The following is a 24,747-nucleotide window of genomic DNA, read 5'->3' on the forward strand; positions in this document are numbered from 1 at the left end:
GGTTGTGCTAGTTTACGCTCCCACCAGCAGTGCAGAAGTGTTCCCTGTTCCCCACATCCCTGCCAACATCTATTCTTTTCATTTTTTGGTTATGGCCATTCTTGGAGGAGTAAGGTGGTATTGCATTGTGGTTTTGATTTGCATTTTCCTGATCATTAGTGATGTTCAGCATTTTTTTACGTCTGTTGGCCATTTGTATATCTTCTTTAGAGAATTGTCTATTTATATCCTTAGCCCACTTTTGGATGGGATTGTTTGTTTTTTTCTTGCTGACTTTTTTGAGTTCTTTGTAGATTCTGGATATTAGTCCTTTGTCCGATGTACAGATTGTGGAGATTTTCTCCAGCTCTTTGGATTTGTACACTCTTTTTGGAGAGCTGTCTAGCAATTTGACCTAAAAGCCTTAAAATGTACATATGCCTTGACCTGGTAGTTCTTCTAGGTCTCTCTCCAAAGGAAAGAATCAAACATAAGTTTTTAAAAAATTTACCCACAAAAGGTTTCACCTCCTCATTGTAAATTTTTAAGAAACAGTGGAACCAGTCCTGAGCGTCTAACGGTCAGTTCAACTGCGGCGTGACTACGATGGAGTGTTAGGTAGCCACTGCAAAGTTACAAGAGCATCAGCAGCAAAGCAAAATATCGGTTGGAAAGCTAAACTTGGGGAAAAAAGGAGCATGGAACATGACCGCGGCAACGTAGAAGAAGCACCAATACATGGGGGAAAAATGGGAAAGAAACGTTCCGGGTAGCCATGATGACTTCTGGTTTCTTCTCCATATTTTCCAATTTTTCTATAGTAAGCAGTCAATACTTTGTTATTAGGAGGAAAAATAAACTTTTCTTTTAAAGGCTTGTGTTTACTTTCAGAAGTCAACTCTGATCTCACTGGCATGTTTTTCTTTATACTCTCTTCCCATTTGCTTCCTCAGTTCATCCTCTTACCTAGAACTTTTTGTTTTCTTTACCTTTCTGTTTTTCCACTAAAAGCTCCGTTTTTCCATCTTCTCATTACTCTCCCTTTCCTCTGTACACTCCTGAAGACAGGCATCCTCATAAGGTGTTCTGAATTAACTTTAGGGTGTTCTCCAGGTACTTTGCATCTTTTTATATTTCTTGTAAATTGTTAATTTCTAAGCTCCATGATTAAAGAGAATTCACCACTCTCCTGGGTCCTAAGGAAAAGCGGTGTCATCCTTGCCGTTAATCCTGTGGAGGAGACTGTTGTGGGTGGGGAGGGTAAGGGGGCGTGGGCCGCGTGGCTGCCTGGCCTGTGGAGGAAGGAGCCTGTTATGGGTGGGGAGGGTAAGGGGGCGTGGGCGGCGTGGCTGCCCGGCCTGTGGAGGAAGAGCCTGTTATGGGTGGGGAGGGTAAGGGGGCGTGGGCGGCGTGGCTGCCTGGCCTGTGGAGGAAGAGCCTGTTATGGGTGGGGAGGGTAAGGGGGCGTGGGCAAGGGGGCGTGGGCGGCGTGGCTGCCTGGCCTGTGGAGGAAGAGCCTGTTATGGGTGGGGAGGGTAAGGGGGCGTGGGCCGCGTGGCTGCCTGGCCTGTGGAGGAAGAGCCTGTTATGGGTGGGGAGGGTAAGGGGGAGTGGGCCGTGTGGCTGCCCGGCCTGTGGAGGAGCCTGTTACAGGGGGGTTGGGGGTGTGGCTGTCCAGTGCCCTGTCTCACCAGTGTCCCACGAGGCTCCGTAAAAACACGAGGCCTCCATTCCATGGTGCAGCATGGGCGCGCGTGTGTGTGTGTAATTTAGAGAAGTTTACAGCAAAGGGCAATTTAGGGCCAACCCCTAGGGGAGGTGGGAGGGGATGAAGTTCTGGCTGTGCAGCAGAGCTTCAGCAAGGCACTGATCTGCCTGAACCTGTGTTTCCTCTCCTGTACAGTGAGGAATCTAGAAGGCTCCAGTGTCTTCTGGCTCTGCATTTTCATAGTTTGTATTTTTCTCCACTATAGTATTCACAGTTAAATAAAAAATAATGTTGTATAACGTAAGGTTGAGGTAATTGTGAGCAGCGTGAGCACGTGCTTCATCAGGCCTGCTGTCGTCTAATGGTGCTTCCGAGGGTTTGCACCCGGTTCTGAAGTGCCTGCTTGGTGGTGTAGACTCAGGGGCTCGGCAGGAGGCTGGCGTTCTCTGTTAGTAAGTTGTGCTCAGCTGCCCTGCGTGGTGACAGAGTCAGATGCGTGGAAGGACACTGGATTGGGACTCAGGAGACGTCTGTGAAACTCCTTGCTGACACCTGATTGAGTGGGGCTGGGCAGGGTTCCTTCTGTGTCTGAGATGTGCGGGTGTCTTGGCGCTGACGAGGGTCTCCCGGTCCCAACTCCTCTCACCCGTTGCTGAGCCTGTGCTGCTGTCCCTGGAGGGAGCCGTCGGAGTCTGGCCCCACCCTGGTTCATGGAGACGGCATCCCGCTGTTTTTCTAAGTCTGTGGACTCGGATTGCAGATCTGTATCCACCCAGAAAACGACATTATTAAGCAATGTGTTTATTTTCCCCTTTTTATTACTCAGGTATAAATATCTGGCCAAGCCTTAGAATAGCCTGAGATACCCGGAGTGACTTTTCTGAACTGGTGAGCCTCCTGCCACATGGGTTAGCTTGCACACCACACTTGTGGGTGGGAAAATAACTTCCTTGGGTTTTTGAAATGTTAATACTTGCCAGAAGGCCCCTCTTAGGACTTCTAAAGATATGATTAGAAACTACTTGGAACACTGAAGCCCCGAAACTACACCGTGCGTAGTGCTGAGGAAAGCTGCCCGCTCTGTTCTCGCCCTTGTAGCTGCTCGCTCCTCTAGCCTGACTTCAACTGTTCCTTAAACTTGATCTCTTAAGAGTCTGTCAGTTTCTGCCTCTCTCCAGATCGTTTCTCAAGTCATTGCGGTTGGGAGTTTCGTTTGCTTCTGTCTTGTATCTTCTCTGTTCTAACTACAAATACCTGTTGAGCACCTGTGGTGTTCCAGGCCCTTCAGGGGCTGCTGGGTGAGGCAGGTATAACGTACATGTGCGCCTACCCTGCGGCTTGTATTTTGGGATTTCAGGAGAATGTGTCTTGGCGCCGGGGGTGCCAAGGGGCCCTCCCATCAGCGCCTCCTGACCTTCAGCCCACAGGCAGCCATCTGGGGGGTTTGCTAACCCACAGATTCTGACCTGGGCGCGCCTGCAGATGGGGTTTCTGATGCATGCACGGGTCCCATGTTGAACAGGAAGCTTCTTACTCTCACCTGTGCCCCTGTGGCCTTTCCTGGTGCCGTTTCCCACTGTGGTGTCTGGACACCTTGCTCCCAGGGCCCTGCTGGCTGGAATGTGGGGTAACACAAGATAATAAGGTCAGACAAGGTTCACCCTGGTAATGACCTCAGAGATAACAGAGTCTCGCCTGTTCTCTATAGAAACTAAAGCTAGAGAGATTGCTACACACCCAGGGCGCACAGTGAGTTAGCGGCAGATCAGGCCTCAACTCCATGTGTCCCTTGAGGGTTAGGAAGACCCAGAATTAGAGCTGGCTAACACTGCTCGCAGGAGTAACCCCCAAGCCCGTGGCCTCCTCAGGCTGCAGCCAGCGTGGACGGCACGGGTGCTTCCATTGCTCTTCGGCTGTGATATTCGGAAGAGGAAGGGTGTGAGACGTGCTCTGTGATAACCATCACGATTGCCAAGCATAGGAAGTAGAGAAAAGAAATTCAGAGGCAGCCTTTGTGGGACCGACCCTTCCCCTCCTTGTGGAAGGAGAGAGGGGGCCAAGCAGAGTAGAGACTTACCTGAGTCTCCGCAGCCCAGAGCTGTTTAGTGGCATCTGCCGGCCTCCTGTCACATGACATCTCAGTGTTCAGATGAAGTGAGCCCGGGCCTCGTGGGGTTGGAAGGCACTGTGCTTCCCCTTTGGGGTCTGGAAGCTCCATGGTGGACAAGCAGGCCAGCTGGTCACAACTGTGGGAAGCTGGGGCGTGTCTGCTCATTTCCCTGATTCTCAAAAAAAAAGTTGTAATTTTGCAAGAAGTGTTATTTTTCACTAAGAACTAGGTGGGGAGGGAAAAGCTCACATGCTCCAAAGCACCCGAGGTACATTGGGGCTGGCGGGCTTGGCGGGTGGGTCCCTCCTGGAGCTGCCTGAGTACGTTGGGACTGGCAGGCTTGGTGGGTGGGTCCCCCCTGGAGCTGCCTGTGTATGTTGGGGCTGGTGGGCTTGGCGGGTGGGTCCCCCCTGGAGATGCCTGAGTATGTTGGGGCTGGCGGGCTTGGCAGGTGGGTCCCCTGGCGCTGCCTGTGTATGTTGGGACTGGCGGGCTTGGCAGGTGGGTCCCCCCTGGAGCTGCCTGTGTATGTTGGGGCTGGTGGGCTTGGTGGGTGGGTCCCCCCTGGAGCTGCCTGAGTATGTTGGGGCTGGCGGGCTTGGCAGGTGGGTCCCCTGGCGCTGCCTGTGTATGTTGGGACTGGCGGGCTTGGCAGGTGGGTCCCCCCTGGAGCTGCCTGTGTGTGTTGGGGCTGGTGGGCTTGGTGGGTGGGTCCCCCCTGGAGCTGCCTGAGTATGTTGGGGCTGGCGGGCTTGGCAGGTGGGTCCCCTGGCGCTGCCTGTGTATGTTGGGACTGGCGGGCTTGGCAGGTGGGTCCCCCCTGGAGCTGCCTGTGTGTGTTGGGACTGGCGGGCTTGGTGGGTGGGTCCCCTGGCGCTGCCTGTGTATGTTGGGGCTGGCGGGCTTGGCGGGTGGGTCCCCCCTGGCGCTGCCTGTGTATGTTGGGACTGGCGGGCTTGGTGGGTGGGTCCCCCCGGCGCTGCCTGTGTATGTTGGGACTGGCGGGCTTGGCGGGTGGGTCCCCTGGCGCTGCCTGTGCATGTTGGGGCTGGCGGGCTTGGTGGGTGGGTCCCCCCTGGAGCTGCCTGAGTATGTTGGGGCTGGCGGGCTTGGCAGGTGGGTCCCCTGGCGCTGCCTGTGTATGTTGGGACTGGCAGGCTTGGTGGGTGGGTCCCCTGGAGCTGCCTATGTTGGGACTGGTGGGCTTGGTGGGTGGGTCCCCCTTGGAGCTGCCTATGTTGGGGCTGGCGGGCTTGGTGGGTGGGTCCCCTGGAGCTGCCTGTCTATGTTGGGACTGGTGGGCTTAGTGGGTGGGTCCGCCCTGGAGCTGCCTATGTTGGGACTGGCGGGCTTGGTGGGTGGGTCCCCTTGGAGCTGCCTGTGTATGTTGGGACTGGCGGACTTGGTGGGTGGGTCCCCTGGAGCTGCCTGTGTATGTTGGGACTGGTGGGCTTGGTGGGTGGGTCCCCCCTGGAGCTGCCTGTTTTGGGACTGGCGGGCTTGGTGGGTGGGTCCCCCTGGCGCTGCCTGTGTACAGTTGGGACTGGTGGGCTCGGTGGGTGGGTCTCCTGGAGCTGCCTGTCTATGTTGGGACTGGTGGGCTTGGTGGGTGGGTCCCCCCTGGAGCTGCCTATGTTGGGATGGCGGGCTTGGTGGGTGGGTCCCCCCTGGAGCTGCCTGTGTTGGGGCTGGCGGGCTTGGTGGGTGGGTCCCCTGGAGCTGCCTGTCTATGTTGGGACTGGTGCGCTTGGTGGGTGGGGGTCCCCCCTGGAGCTGCCTATGTTGGGACTGGCGGGCTTGGCGGGTGGGCCCCCCTGGAGCTGCCTGTGTATGTTGGGACTGGCAGGCTCCTTGGGTGGGCTCTCCCGGAGCCGCATGTGCCCAGCTGCTCCATGACGCCTATGTTTAGCCGCACAGCCCCTGCACCCCTTCCTTCTAGGGCCCCCACCCCAATTTTCACTTTCCGTAGAGGGCCTGGAATCAGGGAATTGATGCTTATATTGATTGGGACGATGCAGTGAGGAGAAAAAAATATGAATGAGCACTTCACATGGAATAGGAGGAGTTCCAGGTTAATTTCTTTGGTTGATGTATCGTATTTATGTTTATATGTCGGTAGTTTTTATTATTTTACGATTGAAGCGTGCTTTCTTCCACCTTCCCGTCTGGTTTAACACAGTGCTGAGTGCACCCTGAGGCACTATAGAGCCGCTTCGAATGCCGAGCCACACTGCCTGGGTGCACTTCCTGGCTCCAGCATTTACTGGCCACGTGACCTTGGGCGAGTCACTTAACCTGTGTGTGCCTCGGTGTTTTCATCTGAAAGTGGGGAAAATGGTCATCGTGAGCTCAGGGTTTTCTGAGGATTAGGTTCTATTCACACACATGGGGAGAGAGTGCGTGTGCATGTATTGTGTGTGTGCAGCCCTGTGACAGTGCCTGGCACAGAGGAAGCCTTGTGTGAGGTTTCACTGTGTTCAGATGGTGACCACAGCATTGCTTCACAAAAGCTCAGCTCTGCCTCCTTTCCTGGATGCAGAAATGCATGAAGTCTGTGTGGTGTGGTCATTGCCTGTTGTCACTAAAAAGCGTGTGACTCACTGTGTTCTCTTTAAGGTGTGGAAGATTTCCTTACAAGGGCCGTGTTACATGACACTGTTAATGATTGCATTTGGCTTGCTGTGGGGGCATCTCTTGCGGATCAAACCCACGCAGAGCGTCTTCATTTCCACGTGTCTGTCCTTGTCAAGCACACCCCTCGTGTCCAGGTTCCTCATGGGCAGTGCTCGGGGTGACAAAGAAGGTAGGTGACGGCATGTTCTGAGTGCGTGTCTAATTTCATGCTCATGTGTAGGTGACTTTTGGATTCACAGTTAAGGGCCTGTGAGGAAAAATTGCAGTCTTACTTCCCCTCTTAGGACTTTCCTAACCATGCTGGATACCAGGGCTTACATTCTGTAAGGAAATGGTGTCCCTGTGAACTCAGCTCCTCCAAACCTCCACTTCTCCACTTGATTAAGAAAAATGCCCGTGAGGATTGATTGAGGGCCAGAGAGAAATTGGACCAAGATTTTGAAAAACCAGTCAGCACTGGAAAATGACCTGTGGAACTGGTGGATTTTAGGAAGTTGCGTATGTTTTGCTGCTTTAATTCTAGCAGGCACTGGGAATTGATACACTTTTGATACTTTCTTCTTGTGAAATCAAGGTGCTTTGGTAACTGAAGGTGTTCCCGACTCTTTGGGTCTGGCCTTAGTTTCATCGTATGTATGAAACATTGCCGCTTCTAAGTCGTGACTGTTTAGTGGAAGCTGACTCGCTCGGAGCCTAGGCAGGACCGTGTCCCTGTGCAGAGAGGACAGTGGAAGCCGACTTGCTCGGAGCCTAGGCAGGACCGTGTCCCTTTGTGGGGAGGACAGTGGAAGCTGACTTGCTCGGAGCCTAGGCAGGACCGTGTCCCTGTGCGGGGAGGAGAGTGGAAGCCGACTCACTCGGAAACCTAGGCAGGACCGTGTCCCTGTGCGGGGAGGACAGTGGAAGCCAACTTGCTTGGAGCCTAGGCAGGACCGTGTCCCTGTGCGGGGAGGAGAGTGGAAGCCGACTCACTCGGAAACCTAGGCAGGACCGTGTCCCTGTGCGGGGAGGAGAGTGGAAGCTGACTTGCTCGGAGCCTAGGCAGGACCGTGTCCCTGTGTGGGGAGGACAGTGGAAGCCGACTCACTCGGAAACCTAGGCAGGACCGTGTCCCTGTGCGGGGAGGAGAGTGGAAGCTGACTTGCTCGGAGCCTAGGCAGGACCGTGTCCCTGTGTGGGGAGGACAGTGGAAGCCGACTCACTCGGAAACCTAGGCAGGACCGTGTCCCTGTGCGGGGAGGAGAGTGGAAGCCGACTTGCTCGGAGCCTAGGCAGGACCGTGTCCCTCTGCGGGGAGGCTTGGCAGGTGGCTGTTTCTGACAGCCTGCCTACCCACTGGGTAAGCTGTCACTGTTTTGCTCTTATTTTGTAAAAGTCAGTAAAATACGGGGTCGAAATGTCACAGTCACTTCACTCTGACGTTCACCCTGCACAGAACACACAGGCATAGAAGAGAAAATACAGAAAGAGAAAACCAAAGAGGTATGTCTGACCTCTCCCATAAACCGACAGGCTCTGTGCCGGCAATTGAGAGGCTGAGCAGAGCTGGCCATGGGCCGCCAAGCAGGGTGCTGGAGCATGTGGGACCCACACGTGCCCTCACTGTGTGACAGGCAGTTGGGAAGCATCTGTCTGTGAAAGGAGGCAGGGAAAACTTTTTAAAAATCTGCGGCTTTCTGCGGGGCCTGAGGCGCCAGTAGGACACGGATGCAGCCTCCCTGCTAGACGCTGGACGGGTGGCCCCGGCCATGGGCCTCCTCCGTGCTGGTCCCAGCATCCCTGTGGGCTGGTCCTAGGGTCAGCCCCATCGTGAGACCGGACAGGGATGGAGGGTCGGGGGCTGAGTGAAATGAAAAAAGACCAAGTGGGGACCAGGAACGATGCATGAAAACAGCTCCTGGTTTAGTGGCCCGCACACGGGACACCCACACCTGTGAAGAAATCTGTGGCTGGAAAAGAGCTGACGGACTCAGCAGTCACAGCGAGAACTGCCCTTATGGACAGAGAAGCTTCACAAAGACTTCAAAATCAGTGCACGGTGTATATACACTCGGAGGTGTGCAGTATATATACACTCAGAGTCATGGGGGCCGGGACTGGAGAGGGAGAGGGCCGGAGTGTAGATGGAGAGCGTCAGTATATATACACTCGGAGTCGCAGGGGCTGGGACTGGAGAGGGAGAGGGTCAGTATATATAGACTCGGAGCCCCAGGGGCCGAGACTGGAAAGAGGACCTGGTAGGTTTTCAGAACTTGAGACAGGAGCCCATCTCCAACACTGATGGGATAAGGGGAAATAAGTCCACCCAGGCATGTCATGTTCTGCAGCTGAGCGTGAAGTAGAAGGGAACGTCTGAACACTTGGCAGAAAAGACAGGTGGTTTAAAAAGGAACAGCAAATAGTTGGGCTGATAGGACACGTCTCCTCGGCAATGTCAGATGGTGGGAGATAGCGGATAGGTAACCCACACCCTGGGGAGACAAGTCATGTGTGCCCAGTGAAAGTACCATCCAAGAGTAGGGGGTAAAATGCAGGCATTTCTGATGTGCAAAGACCCCAGAGCACCGCCCACTCCGCAGTCCCCACAGGGCCCGGACCCAGGCCCTGCAGAGGCAGAGCTGGACGTGGAAGTGGCAGGGAGACAGAGGGGGCTAGAAGGTGATAAATTTAGTCAGTTATGACTGTTAGAAAAGGAGGTGTTTGAGTTTGTTTTCTTAAAGGCCAGGCTAAAACTCCAGATAGTAAGAAGATAGGAGGGTTGCATGTTTGGGAGGTAGTTAGAGTCAGGGACTTGGACACTGAAAGGAAATTTACACTTAGACGTGTTAAATGTGTAATATACCCGCAGCACAGTTAGAAATTGTAATCTGAAAAAAAAGCTTTGGGAATAAACTTATCAAAAGAGAGCTGTGACCTTTGAGGATAAAGTCACAAATGGAGTGAATTCATGCTCACGGAGTTCATAAAAAGACTCCATTCATAAAGATGTCATTTCTCCCCAAATTTATAAACTCATAGCTGTTCCAATAAAAAAAATCTGGCAGGATTTTTCATGAAACTGAAGAAACTGATCCTAAAATTCAGTGGGTACCAAAAGGCTAAGAATAGGCAACATTAATTTGAGGTGAGGAGTCCCCCGCCAGCTCTCAAGACTGAGGATGTCCCGGTGGATAGCAGCACCACAGGCTGAGATGGAGCGGGGGGGGGCGGGGCCCACAGCCCAGACGCTGCAGAGAAGCCAGGGAGATCGACTTACCAGGAGTGGGAATTAGCTATCCAACGTAAGAAAATGAAATTAGCTTGACTTTAGAACTACGAGAAGGAAATAGAAAATATCCTTATAACCTTAGGGTAGAATTCCTTAAAATATAAAATGCAGAATTCAAAAGAGAAAATACTGATACATATGACACATTTGACTTTGTAACTTTCTTTTTCATGCTAACCTCACTATGGGGACAACTGTAACTTTTATTGAAAGGCATTTTTTTTTTAATAAGCCACAGGCCAGAGGAACACATTTCCTATAGTTGTTTATTGTTTGTTTGTTTAGAGCAAAGGATTAATATTCAGAATGTATCAAGAACGTCTGTAAATCCAAACCAAAAAGTAACCTAATGGGAAAATAGGCAGAATATCTGAGCAAGTAACTTACGGGAGAAGAAACCTAAATGATGAACAAACAGGAAGACATGAGCCTCGCTAGTATTCGGGGTGCAGGCTGATGGGACTGAGATCGACGCCATCCACACAAGCCTGCTGCCAAGCTTTGTTTTAGACCGAGTCTTGCTGTCGCCCAGGCTGGAGTGCAGTGGCTTGATCTTGGCTCACTGCAGCCCCAACCTCCTGGGCTCAAGTGATCCTCCCATCTCAGCATCCTGAGTAGCTGGGATGACAGGCGTGTGCCACCATGCCTGGCTAAGTTTTTAGTCTTTTTGTAGAGATGGAGGTCTTGCTATGTTACCCAGGCTGGTTTTGAACCCTGGCCTCGAGCAGTCCTCCTGCCTCGGCCTCCCAAAGCGTTGGGATTGCAGGCATGAGCCACCGCACCTGGCCCTGGCAGACATTTTTAACCTGATCTACCATTGGCAAGAATGTGGAGTTGCAAGATCTAAGCATTCTCCATGGGAATGTAAATTGGTTCAGCCACTTTGGAGAACAATATTGCAATCAGAAAATTCCATTTCTGTATACATATCCTAGAAAATTCTTGCAAATTATTATAATTCAAAACAGCATTATTTTTAATAGCAAAAAATTAATCAACTGAATATTCAGTAACATGCTGGACAGTTAAGATGTATTCATACATTGGAATGCTGCAGAAGCAAATGTGAATTACTTCTGTAGCATGGAGGGAAAGATAGAAGATGTGGAATGCAACATGTTTATGTGTTTAAAGTCTGAACTTTACATACATGCAAACTTTTACACTAAAAGCAAGAAGAAGTGTTTGAGAATGACAGATGTGGCCGGGTGGCTGTGCCAGAGATGGGGAGGCATGCCATCAGAGAGAGACGCAGGGCAGTCGGCTGCTTGTGACATTTCTTCCAGAAGCTCAGTGATGGCTCTGGTTGTTCATGACATGCTTTGTACCTTTTTTCTTGATCCAAAGTATTTTATAATAATTGTTTTTAAAAACAAGGTAAGTGGCTGGGCGCGGTGGCTCACGCCGGTAATCCCAGCACTTTGGGAGGCCGAGGCGGGCGGATCACGAGGTCAGGAGATCGAGACCATCCTGGCTAACATGGTGAAACCCCGTCTCTACTAAAAATACAAAAAATTAGCCGGGCATGGTGGCGGGCGCCTGTAGTCCCAGCCACTCAAGAGGCTGAGGCAGAAGAATGGCGTGAACCCGGGAGACGGAGTTTGCAGTGAGCCGAGATCGTGCCACTGCACTCCAGCCTGGTTGACAGAGCGAGACTCCGTCCCAAAAAAAAAAAAAAAAAAAAAGAAATGCAGCCGACTTTTGTGTGTTTATTTTGTGCCCTGCAACTTTGTGAACTGGTTTATTCTAATAGATTTTTGTGTGTGAAATCTTTAGGATTTTCTACATATGAGATAATCTCATCTGCTTACAGGATCATTAAATTCATTCTTCCCAATTTGGACACCAGCCTTGTGTCTTAGAGATGCACATTGGAAGGTATGGTTAAGAGGATGACTGGGGTTTCCCTTAGGAGGGTAGAGTGGAAGTTAGTGTATGAAACAAGGTTAGTCTACCTGATCATGGAAACTGGATTATTTGTTCCTTGAGATGCACTGTATTTTTCTTTCTACTTTTGCATATGCTTGAAATTTTATTAGAAATTCCTATATATGTCCAGGCATGGTGGCTCATGCCTGTAATCCCAGCACTTTGGGAGGCCAAGGCAGGTGGATCACATCAGGTCAGGAGTTCAAGGCCATCCTGGCCAACATGGCGAAACCCCATCTCTACTGAAAATACAAAAATTAGCCGGGCGTGGTGGCACACGCCTGTAATCCCAGCTACTCGGGAGGCTGAGGCACAAGAATTGCTTGAACCCTGGAGGCGGAGCTTCCAGTGAGCCAAGTTCACACCACCGCACTCCAGCCTGGGCCACAGAGTGAGACTCCATCTCAAAAAAAAAAAAAAAAAAAGAAAAGAAAAGAAAAGAAAAGAAATTCGTATATAGCCCAAATTTAAGACTGTCTCACCAGAGCTTAAAGGTGTCAGCTCTGGCCACACCGGCGGCCTCAGTCACTCTTCTTACATGGATTTTGGTCCAAATTCTGCTCCTTTTCTATTTTTCAAGATTTCTAACCCCTTTGAGGGGCCCAACCCTCGAAGGAGTCCAGTAAATGTATAACTCCACTCTGCCTTGCCTGTGCTGAAAACGCATAGAAAGAGGAACAGAGGAGGCAGGCACCTGGAGGTCAGAATGGCAGCTGGATTGTGAAGAAGGTGTGGTTTCCGTGCCTGGCAGTGATGAGCTTCTTAGGCTTCATTCTTAACCTCGTAGCAAGACTCACCGTCCAGCCACATGCAGCGTTGGCCTCCAGAGGCCTCCGTGGGCAGGGCCTGCCCTGTGAAACTCAGGTCTGCAAGAGAACCTTGAGACCAGGTGCCGTGGGCTGGCTGGTTCACAAAGGAAGACGGGCTCTATCCATTCCCAGGAAGAGCGCCCTTGTCTCTCTGGGAGTAATGTAGGTGGGACCAGGCAAGAGGCCAGGAGTGGTGAGGAAACATTCCCTTCTTGTGAAAATGCAAGCGAGGGGAAAGGAGGTTTCCCCGACAATGTGCTAGAATATTCATGCAGCCTTTGTTGTTGTTGTTGTTGTTGAGACAGAGTCTGGCTCTGTCGCCCAGGCTGGAGTGCAACGGCGCAATTTCGGCTCACTGCAAGTTCCACCTCCCGGGTTCATGCCATTCTCCTGCCTCAGCCTCCCGAGTAGCTGGGACTACAGGCGCCCACCACCACACCCGGCTAATTCTATTTTTAGTAGAGACGGGGTTTCACTGTGTTAGCCAGGATGGTCTCGATCTCCTGACCTCGTGATCCGCCCGCCTTGGCCTCCCAAAGTGCTGGGATTTCATGCAGCCATTTTTGTATCAGTGAATAAATGGAATTCCTGAACGTCCACCAAGAGATGAATGGATAAACTGTGGTCTGTTCTACAACAGTTTTAAAAATGAATCAGAGCTTTGTGCATCAACATGGATAATTTTCAGATATAGTGGTGGTCAAAAACGGCAAGTCGCAGAAATGTTGATTCTGTGAAGTTTAATATTACGAAATAATAAACTCCTTGTTGCTTCCAAATCTATAGGGTTAACATTAAGTAGAAATGCATTCAAGGGGATGATGAACTTTCAGAATAAGGTCAAGTGGGGACTGTGGGTGGAGGGAAGAGGGGCCCCAAGCAAGGGGTTTACAGACCTCCTTGGCAGCACCCTTAGGACTTTATTTCTTTAAAAATCTGAAGCAAATATGTTACAGGTTTAAAATTTAGCAAATTCCTTAGTGGGTATGTGAGCATTTGATATACTCCTTGTTCTCTGTATATTTAAACTGTTTAATAAAAGGAATGGAAAACAGGAAGAAATCAAAATGCTTATAGTAGTGATAAGCACAAAAAGGTAGTGCAGATTTCAGAAAGATGACAATAGTGAAAGTGTTGAGAAATTAGAGAAATTGTAATATTTCAGTGTAGTAATATTTTCATCTTGTCTGGTTGCACTGCTGAAGTTTTGTGCCCCTCACTACTCCGAGCACTTGTCTTCCTCCTGCAGCCCCGTGAAGTCCCTCGTGAGCAGTGTTTCCTGCGCAGGCCCTGTGGGTGTGGACTCGGGGTCCTGCACCAGGGACCTTGGTGAAGACCTGGTCTCTGCTCTGTGGTGCCCATGGTCTAGCGGGCAACAGTTGAGTGTCTGTTGATTTCAGCCAGTTCACTATGATCGGCGCAAAGGAAGAGAACAAAATATTTAAAACATTTACAAAATGCTGGCAGTAATATCATCAAAGGCTATCTCTAAAAAGTGAGATGTAGTGAGAGATTTTGTTTCTTTTCAATAGAAGGGGCGCAGATGTGAGCGTGTTATCTGCGGAAGATGTGGGGTGGCTGCGGCTCCTTTGCATCCCACAGACTCATCTCACAGCCTCCCTCCTGTCTTGCGAAGGCTGCGAGATGAAGAGAGGTGCGGTGACCACAAGCCCATGGGAGCCTTAGGATGAAAATCGCTGATATGTGAAGCCTCCGCGTGGACAATATTAGTTGGAAGGCAATTTTTATCATCTCCTGAATCGTGTAACCTTAAAAGGCACAAAGCTGTAGCCACAACAGCTTAACGTCATCGTCTGTTCAGACTGTTTTAAAATTCTAAGCCAAGATATTTTGTTCACCAAAAATTTAATTTTGTACAATAAGTAAATCAAGCCTTCTAAAACGATTACCTGAATCTCTATCCAGAAAGAGATTTTTGCTGGCATCAAGGGGTTTTGTGTGGTTCTGCTGTTTTTTTAAAATAAGCCTTTTCTATCAGATTGGTCTTTTAAAATCTGTTGATAGCAGTAGCTTTTTTTTTTTTTTTTTTGAGACAGAGTCTCGCTCCAGCCCCCAGGCTGGAGTGCAGTGGCGTGATCTCAGCTCACTGTAACCTCCGCCTCCTGGGTTCAAGTGATTCTTCTGCCTCAGCCTCCCAAGTAGCTGGGACTGCAGGTGCCCGCCACCATGCCCAGCTAATTTTTTGTATTTTTAGAACAGATGGGGTTTCACCATGTTGGTGAGGCTGGTCTCGAACTCCTGACCTCAGGTGATCTACCCGCCTCAGCCTCCCAAAATGCTGGGATTACAGGCGTGAGCCACCGCGCCCAGCCGCTTTTTTTTTTTTTTGTAAGAAAAAATACCTTGTTGGGGGTGGGGTTGGGGGAATGACAATTTAATTTTTAGAAGCATATTTACAGAGTTCATAGCTGGAAGCGTACGTTGAAAATGGAGACCTTTGGAGGCTTGTGCAAGTTACTGAATTTGTGAAGAAGGTCTCATTTTCCTTTCTTCTTTCCAGAGTTGTTCCTTAGTCTCTTCAGCTAGTCATGGCTACTACTGTTCCGCCCTCGTGAGCCGGTGTTTGTCTACCGGGCCCGCCTTGGTCTCACAGCGAAGGCTCATTCTGTGCAGTGGCTTGGGTGCGTCTGCACCATTTGGACACCAAGTCTGTCTTGGTCGCACAGCGAAGGCTCATTCTGTGTGGTGGCTTGGGTGGGTCTGCACCATTTGGACACCAAGTCTGTGTTGGTCTCACAGCGAAGGCTCATTCTGTGCAGTGGCTTGGGTGGGTCTGCACACGTGGAACACACCACGTGACCAGAGGGGCCTGAGTCAGGCCTACCTGGAGTAGCTCAGGGAAGCTGTAAAGGTGAGAAGCGAAGGCTTCTCTGTGTGTTTCTGGGACACAGTGAAATTGGTGTGATTATCCAAGCCTGTCATCTTGTTTGCCATGTCACCTTTTTGTCATGAGATTTTTCAATGATTATATAAATAACAAGTAAGTCATGGAAGTTAAAGGTGTTCTGATGATTTGCTCTACGACATTTTTAATCTTAAAATGCTTCAGTATTCTCAAAGAGATTTTAAAGTCTATTCTTAAAAATGTAAAGTGCTGGCCGGGAGTAGTGGCCCATGCCTGTAATCCCAGCACTTTGGGAGGCCAAGGCAGGCGGATCACAAGGTCAGGAGTTTGAGACCAGCCTGACCAACATGGTGAAACCCCGTCTCTACTAAAGATATAAAAATTAGCCAGGCGTGATGGCAGGCGCCTATAATTCCAGCTACTCAGGAGGCTAAGGCAGGAGAATCACTTGAACCTGGGAGGTGGAGGTTGCAGTGAGCCAAGATCGTGCCACTGCGCTCCAGCCTGGGCGACAGAGCAAAACTCCATCTCAAAAAAAAAAAAAAAAAAAAGTAAAGTGCCAAAATAATTTGAGTTATTTTGGAAGTATGTACAATGGCAATATTTTGACTTTGGATACTTTTGAGTTGCCGTAGACCTGTCTTCAATGCCTTTCCCCCCACAGGCGACATTGACTACAGCACCGTGCTCCTCGGCATGCTGGTGACACAGGACGTGCAGCTCGGGCTCTTCATGGCCGTCATGCCGACTCTCATACAGGCGGGCGCCAGTGCATCTTCTAGGTAAACGCTTTGTGTATGCAATTTGTTTTTCTAGTTTAAAATCACTTGTGCATAAAAATACTACTTAATACCTTTTCCAAAGAGATGTTCTGAGCTCAGATGGCTCAGGATTCCATGCACAGTCCCTGGAGCAACACTGCCTTGCTCACGCCCTGGCTCTGTGCTTAGCAGCTCCTCACCATGGGCAGGTGACTTATCCTCACAGTTCCTCAGTCCTGTCTTCCATCAAGTAGGGGTGGTAGTAGTACCCACTGATGGAGTAGTCAGGAGGAATGAATGAGTTCCGATAGAAACATGCTTAGAACAATGCCCAGAACGTAATAAGTGATGTGGAGGGGGGGGTGTCTGTATGCATGTGTATGTGTGCATGGGGAGGGAGTATCTGTGTGTGTGTGTGTGTAGGTAGGGTATATCTGTGTGCTTACGTGGTATGTGTGTGCATGTATTCATGTGTATCTGCATGTATGTGTGGCACGCCTGTGGTGGGGGGGGCATGTGTCTGCATGTGTGGTGTGTGTGTTTGTTCTGTGGTATGTCTGGGGGGTATCCACGTGTGCATATGTGGGGTATATCTGTGTGTTTGCATGTGTCTGCATGCATGTGCGTCTGCATGTATATCTGCATGCATGTGTGGCGTGTGTGTGTGTATGAGAGCTATCATTGTGTGGTTGTATATCTGCATGCATGTGTGGTGTGTGTGTTTGTTCTGTGGTATGTCTGTAGGGGGGTATCCACGTGTGCGTATGTGGGGTATATCTGTGTGTTGCATGTGTCTGCGTGCATGTGTGTCTGCATGTACATCTGCATGTGTGTGTGGTGTGTGTGTAGGAGAGCTATCATTGTGTGGTTGTCATTGTCACTGTCATCATCATTACCACTTCCCCGATCCTTCTTTTCATTCTCCCAATATCGTATTGCCAAATATAAACTGCACCTGCTTGGGTTCGTATGGAGAGAGAAGCCAAATGGGAAGAATTAATTTATCCAGAAAGTTGTAGGTTGTGCCGCATATACAAATACATTCCAAGAATATCAGCCAGAAAATAAGGACAGTTGCAAAGTCTAGGGTGCCCTATGAAACTTAAAGTGGGATAGGACTGTAAGCTTGAGTTTGTTTTAAGCCAATATACTATACTTTATGTATGTAAATATTGTGCTTTAGATCTAATCTCCAGAGGCTACCTTTATTGCATTTCTTACAGCAATGAGTACAACTGATCAAAAATTAGGAGACCTTTTTGAAACTTCTTTTGGAACCAGATTGAGGTGCTAGGACCTGTCTCGTGTGCTTTATTTCTTCCTTTGGGTTTCTTCTTGCCTTATTGCACTGGCTGGAATGTCCAGTACTTTGTTGAAAAAGATTGTGTAAGAGGACATCTTTGCCTTGCTCTTGGGAAGCATTCAGTCTCTCACCATTAGGTATGATGTTAGCTGTAGGTTTATTGTAGACTCTCTTTGTCAAGCTGAGGAAATTCCCATCTATTCCTAGTTTGCTGAGAGTTTTTATGATGAATGTGTGGTGGATTCTGTCAATTGCTTTTTCTAAACCAATTGATATGATTATGTAATTTTTCGTTGTTGTTGTAGTTTGAGACGGAGTCTCGCTCTGTCGCCCAGCCTGGAGTGCAGTGGCACGATCTGGGCTCACTGCAAGCTCCGCCTCCCGGCTTCACGCCATTCTCCTGCCTCAGCCTCTGGAGTAGCTGGGACCACAGGCGCCTGCCACCAAGCCCGGCAAATTTTGTGTATTTTTAGTAGAGACGGGGTTCCACTGTGTTAGCCAGGATGGTCTCGATCTCCTGACCTCGTGATCCACCCACCTCGGCCTCCCAAAGTGCTGGGATTATAGGCGTGAGCAACCGCGCCCGGCCGTTGCTGTTATTGAGATGGAGTCTCACTCTGTTGCTCAGGCTGGATGCAGTGTCGTGATCTCGGCTCACTGAAACCTCCACCTCCTGGGTTCAAGCAGTTCTCCTGCCCAGCCTTCCGAGCAGCTGGGACTACAGGCATGCACCACCACGCCCAGCTAATTTTCATATTTTTAGTAGAGACAGGGTTTCACCTTATTGGCCAGGCTGGTCTTGAACTCCTGACATCGTGATCTGCCCGCCTCAGCATCCCAAAGTGCTGGGATTACAGGCATGAGCCACCGTGCCTGGTCTTCTTTTTTAGCTAGTTGACATGGTGGATAACATTGATTTTTGGAAGTTGAACCAGCCTTGCATACCTGGGATAATTCCCCGTTGGTTTAGGTATATAATTATTTTTATACATTGCTGCCTTCAATTTGCTAATTTATTGAGGATTTTGGGGTCTAACTTCATGAGAGATATCGGTGTGTAGTTCTCTCTCTCTCTTTTTTTTTTTTTGATACTCTTTGGGTTTTGGTAATAAAAGTCATACTACGTTCACAAAATGTTTTGGGAAGTGTTCCTTTCTTTTTATTTTCTGGAAAACATTGTATAAAATTGATGTCAGTTCTTCCTTAATATTTGGTAGAATTCTGCAGTAAAACCCTCTGGGTCATGAGATTTCCTTCTGGGGAGTTTTCTTACAAATCTAATTTGCTTAATAGTCACAGTAGATATTCAGAATATCTACTTCATATTGTTGAGTTGTGGTAGCTTAGCTTTTTGAGGAATTGTTCCATTCTGTCTCAGTTGTCAGATTTATATATACAGAGTTTTTGTGTTGTATTCGTTTATCATTCTTTTGATGTCCACAGGGTCTGTAGTGATATCCCCTGTTTCATTGCTTATATTGACAACTTGCATCGTCTTTGTCTAGGGATTTGGCAATTGTATTAATCTTTCCAAAGAATTCGTTCCTTGTTTTATTGATTTTCTTTATTTTGTTGTTGTTTTCAATTTCATTAGTTTCTACCCTCACCTTCCTTCTCGCTTTGGGTTTATTTTACTTTTCTTTTTCTAGGTTCTTATGGTTTAACTTAGATTATTGATTTTAAACTTCTCATCTTTTCTACTGTGAGCATTTACTGCTATAAATTTCCCTCTCAGCACTGTTTGAGCCGCATCTCATATGTTGTATTTTTATTTTCATTTTGTTCAATGAGTTTTAAAAATTTCCTTTGATACTTCTTTGACTCATGGATTATTTAGAAGTGTTGCTTAATTTCCAAACATCTGGAGATTTTCCTGATGTCTTTCTGTTACTGATTTGTAGTTTGAGTCCACTGTGGCGCGAGAACATTTTGTATGATTTCAGTTCTTTTACATTTGTCGAGGTTTGTTTTATGGCCAGTGATACTGTCTGTGGTAAATGCTCCAAAGTCACTTGGGAGGAAAAAAAAGTGTATTCTGTTATTGTTGAGTGGAGTTTTTTTTAATATATGTCAGTTAATTGCGCTATTTCATGTTCTTGCTGTAGTTGTACCAGTTGTTGAGGGAGATGGTATTCAAGTCCCCCGTTAGAATTGGATATTTGTCTGTTTCTCCTTTGAGTTCAATCAGCTTTTGCTGTATGTATTTTGGGGCTCTTTTGTTTGGTACATACACATTTAGGATCATTTTGTCTTCCTGGTGAATTGATCTTGTTATCATTATGTAATATTTCTTTTTTTGTTGTTTTTTGAGACATAGTCTTGCTCTGTTGCCCAGGCTGGAATGCAGTGACGTGATCTCGGCTCCTGCCTCCTGGGTTCTAGTGATTCTCGTGCCTCAGCCTCCTGAGTAGCTGGGATTACAGGCGTGTGCCACCACACCTGGCTAATTTTTGTATTTTTTAGTAGAGACAAGGTTTCGCCATGTTGGCCGGGCCAGTCTCAAACTCCTGGCCTCAAGTGATCTTCCAGCCTCGGCCTCCCAAAGTGCTGGGATTACAGGTGTGAGCCACTGTGCCTGGCCATATTTCTTTTGTTTCTAGTAATTTTCCTTGCCGTGTAATTCACTTTATCTGATATTAAAATAATATTAATATTTTTTTTTTGGTCAATGTCTGCAATGGTGTATCCTTTTCATACTTTTCCTTTCGACTTATGCCCTTGTATTTGAAGTGAGTTTCTTGTGGAGAACATATTGTTGGATGATTTTTTTGAATCCACTCAGCCAGTCTCTGTATTTTAATTGGTGTGTTTAGACCATTTACATATCAGGTAAATATTGATATGTTGCAACTTAAGTCTGCATTTTATTTGTTTTTTGTCTCGTTACTCTTTTTCTTTTACATCTCTGTGGGTTGACTGCGTGTTTTCAGGGATTCCGTTTAGGCTCATTTATAATGTTTTGAGTGTATTGCTCTGTGTGGTTTTCCTGGTTGCTCTGGGTATCACAGTGGACACATGTAACTTATCACTGTTTGCTGGAATCCACGTTTTACCACTTCATGTGAAATGTAGAAGCCTTATTTCCACTTAGCTCCCTCCCCCTGCCCACATGTTAAATAGTCACGCGCTGCATAATGACATTTTGGTCAGTGATGGCCACCTGTACAGCAGTGGTCGGGTGGGATTCTCTGGACCTGAACAATTCCTGTTGCCTAGTGAGGTTGCAGCCCTTGTAACGTCGCAGGGCAGTGTAATGCCCCCGTGCTTGTGGTGATGCTGGCACGAACAAACCTGCTGCACTGCCAATCATATAAAAGGCTCACACACCCAATTAGGCATGGTACGGAATACTTGATAACGACAATAAATCACTGTTACTGGTTTATGTATTTACTATACTTTTTATCGTTAGAGTGTACTCCTTCTACTTATAAAGAAAAGTAGAACTGTCAAAACAGCCTCAGGCAGGTTCTTCAGGAGCTATTCTAGAACAAGCCATCGTCATGATAGGAGACGACAGTTCTGTGCCTGTTATTCTAGAACAAGCCATCATCGTCGTCGGAGACGACAGTTCTGTGCCGGTTATTCTAGAACAAGCCATCGTCGTCGTAGGAGACGACAGCTCTGTGCCGGTTATTCTAGAACAAGCCATCGTCGTCGTAGGAGACGACAGCTCTGTGCCGGTTATTCTAGAACAAGCCATGGTCGTCGTAGGAGACGACAGCTCTGTGCCGGTTATTCCACCTGAAGACCTTGCAGTGGGACAGGATGTGGACGTGGAAGACAGCGACATTGATGGTCCTGACCCTGTGCAGGTTTAGGCTAATGTGTGTTTGTGTTTTAGTTTTTAACCAAAAAGTTTAAAAAGTTAAAAAAAATTAAAATAGAAAAAAACTTATACAATAAATAAAAAGAAAGAAAATATTTTTTGTACAGCCATACAGTTTCTGTTTTGTCATTACAAAAGAGTCAAAAAGTTTTTAAAAACCTTAAAGTTTATAAAGTTAAAAAGTTACAGTAAGTTAAGGTTAATACTGAAGAAAGAAAAATATTTTTAATAAACTCAGCACAGTTGGCCAGGTGTGGTGGCTCACACCTGTAATCCTAGCCTTTGGGAGGCCAAGGCGGGAGGATCGCTTGAGTTTAGGAGTTCAAGACCAGCCTGGGCAACATAGCAAGACCTCATCTCTACCAAAAAAAAAAAAAATTAGCCAGGCGTGGTGGCGCACACCCATATAGTCCCAGCTACTCTGGAGGCGAAGGCTGTAGGATTGCTTGAGCCTGGGAGATAAAGGCTGCAGTGAGCTGTGATCATACCGCTGCTCTCCAGCCTGGACAACACAGTAAGACACTGTCTCAGTTTAGTGTAGCCTGAGTGTACAGCGCCTGTGGTGTCTGCCGTGGTTTACAGTAGTGTCCGAGGCTCTCACATTCACTCACCCTCACTCCCTGACCCACTCAGAGCAACCTCCAGTCCTGCAAGCGCCCTGTACGGGTGTGCCATTTTTACCTTTGATGCTATACTTTCAGTGTGTATTTTCTGTGTTTAGATATGCAAATACTTATCATTGTGTTACAGTTGGCTGCAGTATTCAGTGCAGTCAAGTGCTGTGCAGGTGTGTGGTCCAGGAGCAGGAGGCTGTGCCAGGCGGCCTGGGTGGGTCTGGGTTTGTGTAAATGCACTCTGGAATGTCTGCACAATGATGAAATTGCCTCATGATGCTTCTCAGAATGTGTCCCCATTGTGAAGTGACACATGACTGTATAATTGTTGTCTTTTCTCTTCTGTTATTGAATACCACAGCAGATGGTGTTGTAATTTTTACTGCAGACATCAAATACGGTTTTGAAAACTCAGGAGGAAAAGGATAATCTGTTCTTCTCATACCTATTTTTACCCATTCTGATGTTCTTCTTTTCCTTCTGATGTTCCAGTCTATCTTCTGTAATCATTTCCTCTCTGTGTAGAGAACTTTCTTTGGTCATTCTTTCATGGTTAATCTGCTGGCCACAAATTCTCTAAGTTTTTCTTCGTCTGGGAATGGCCTTTGTCCCCGTGTCACTCCGAGGGTATCTCACGGGATGTGGATTTCCAGGTGGTGGCTCTCCTCATCCAGTGCCTGGGAAGCGCATGTCCCTGCCCCCGGCTTCTGTGTTCCAGCTATGAAACCTGCTGCTGTTTAGACTTGTGCTTCTCTCGAAGGAATGAGGGGTTTCTCTCTGGCAGCTTTCAAGGTTTTTTTCTCTGTCTTTAGTTTTCAGAAATTGTATTACCATACATCCTGGAGCAGACTTCTCTGGGTTTGTTCTGTTTGGATTCAGTTGGCTTCTCGCGTCTGTGGGTTTATGTCTCTTGGCTAACAGGAAGTTTTCAGCCATTATTTCCTCACATCCTTTTTCGGTCCACTTGCTCTCTCCTTCTGCGATTGCAGAAACTTAGAAATCTGCTCTTTCGTCAGGGTCCTGCGGGTCTCTGAGGCCTTGACCGTCCTCGTCCGTTTCTGTGTGTTCAGGCAGATGAATTCTGTCTGTCCTCGGGGTCACCGGTTCTGCCCTCTCTCGTCTCCACTCTGCCACTTAGCCCATCCCCAGAGATTTTTATTATGACTGTATTTTTTTAGTTGTATAATTTCCACTTACTTCTTTTATGTAGCCTTTATTTCTTGGCTGAGATTTTCTATTTTTTATTTGTTTACAGAGAGTGTTTGTGGCCTTTTGAAGCGTTTTAATCATGGCTGCTTTAACACCCTCATCAGATAACTCCAGTATCCATTCGTCTCGATGTGAAGTCTGGCGCTTGTCTTTTCTCCTTCAAGTTGTGATTTTCCCGATTCTTAATATGATGAGCGACTTTTTGTTGTATCCTGGGTGGTTCGTGTGTTTATTAGGAGGCTTTAAACCAGTGACTCCCCTGGGGAGGGTGGTGTGAGGCCTGGCCAGGGGGTTCTGCTTCCTGCCAGGCCCCCAGCCCCACCCCGGCCCGAACGGCTGACAAGCGCTTCCTCATGGCAGGCGGTGGGGTGGAAGAATTTTTTAGTATTTGCCTTTTGCCAGATCTTCTGTTACATCTTCCCTGCTGTCGGTAGCTCAGCCAGGCAGGCAGGAAAGTAGAAGGAATGAATGGCTGTTTACCTGGGTTTTCCAGAGGTTCAGCCCAGGCTAGAGCCCCAGCTTGGCCATGCTCTGGCCGTGCAAGCCCTGGCAGCTTTCTGTGAATTGGGGAAGACGTGGAATAGTGCCTACCTGGTGGACCGTGGAAAGACTGAAAGAGAAAACCAGGCAGGGCGCTTAGTGCAGCCGCTGGTGGAGGCAGTGGTTAGAGTTCATTCGCTAAGAGGGTCCTTATGGCCATTTTCCTTTGATCCAGATGTCTTTAAATATCAGAAAAATAATGCTTTTAGTCCCAACCGCCAAATCGGAATCAGTTCTTATTCCTTCTGGCTACAATGTCCAACATAAGTTGAACAACTTAGTTTGGACAACAGAAGGAAGGGTTGTCATGCTAGCCGGAGATGACTTCTAGTTAAGAGGTCTGAGCGTTTCCCACGCACAACCAGTTATTCTCAATGGAGGGCGGACTCTCCATACGAAACAAGCAGAGCCCTGGCAGAGACTGAAGGGCATTTGTAAAACTCAAACACCACGTTGATCTCACTGCCACGTTCTTTCCAGTTACACGCAGGTCTAACATGCTGGCATAAGACATTGTCTTAATCAGAACACTTTTAAAGCTTTTTTTTTCCTTTTTCCAATTCAAAAAATTAATGCAGTACAGGTATTGATCCCACCGAAATTGTTCTAATTCAGTCATGACACTTCATGTTTACAAAGAGTTGATGACTTGGAAAAATACTCTGTAATATGCTGTTAAACTTAAGAAACAGAATTAGGCCGGGTGCGGTGGCTCACGCTGTCATCCCAGCACTTTGGGAGGCTGAGGCAGGAAGATGGCTTGAGAGCCAGGCGCGGCGGCTCACGCCTGTAATCCCAGCACTTTGGGAGGCTGAGGGGGGCGGACCACGAAGTCAGGAGATCAAGATCATCCTGGCTAACACGGTGAAACCCCATCTCTACTAAAAATACAAAAAAATTAGCCAGGCATGGTGGCACGTGCCTGTAGTCCCAGCTACTCGGGAGGCTGAGGCAGGAGAATCACTTGAACCCAGGAGGCAGAGCTTACAGTGAGCTGAGATCACGACACTGCACTCCAGCTTGGGCGACAGAGCAAGACTCTATCTCAAAAAAAAAAAAAAGAAACAGAAACAGAGTCAGAATTGTAGACCACGTTCCTCCTGACGCTAACACAGAGCTCCCATTTGACCCAGCTGTTCACTCCTCGGTATTTACCCGCAAGAAACAAAAACACACATCTACATTCAG

The 24,747-nt window shown here is 48.2% G+C and overlaps 1 protein-coding gene across 12 annotated transcripts in view; it reads left to right on the forward strand.

The window, feature by feature from the left end:
* The window catches only part of TMCO3 (transmembrane and coiled-coil domains 3), a 63,520-nt gene that overhangs the window by 14,522 nt on the left and 24,251 nt on the right, over positions 1-24,747 (forward strand). For all 12 annotated transcript variants that reach the window (XR_010130637.1, XR_002008486.4, XR_010130638.1 and 9 more), the window contains exons 7-8: positions 6,414-6,600; positions 15,968-16,085. Coding sequence is in view for 9 of the 12 variants with exons in the window: in XM_055360252.2 (XP_055216227.1) it covers positions 6,414-6,600; positions 15,968-16,085 (305 nt within the window). In the remaining 3 variants the exon portion in view is untranslated. The remainder of the gene's footprint in view (positions 1-6,413; positions 6,601-15,967; positions 16,086-24,747) is intronic.

This window comes from Gorilla gorilla, chromosome 14 (genome assembly GCF_029281585.2).
Source record: "Gorilla gorilla gorilla isolate KB3781 chromosome 14, NHGRI_mGorGor1-v2.1_pri, whole genome shotgun sequence".
In the NCBI taxonomy this organism is placed as follows: domain Eukaryota; kingdom Metazoa; phylum Chordata; class Mammalia; order Primates; family Hominidae; genus Gorilla; species Gorilla gorilla.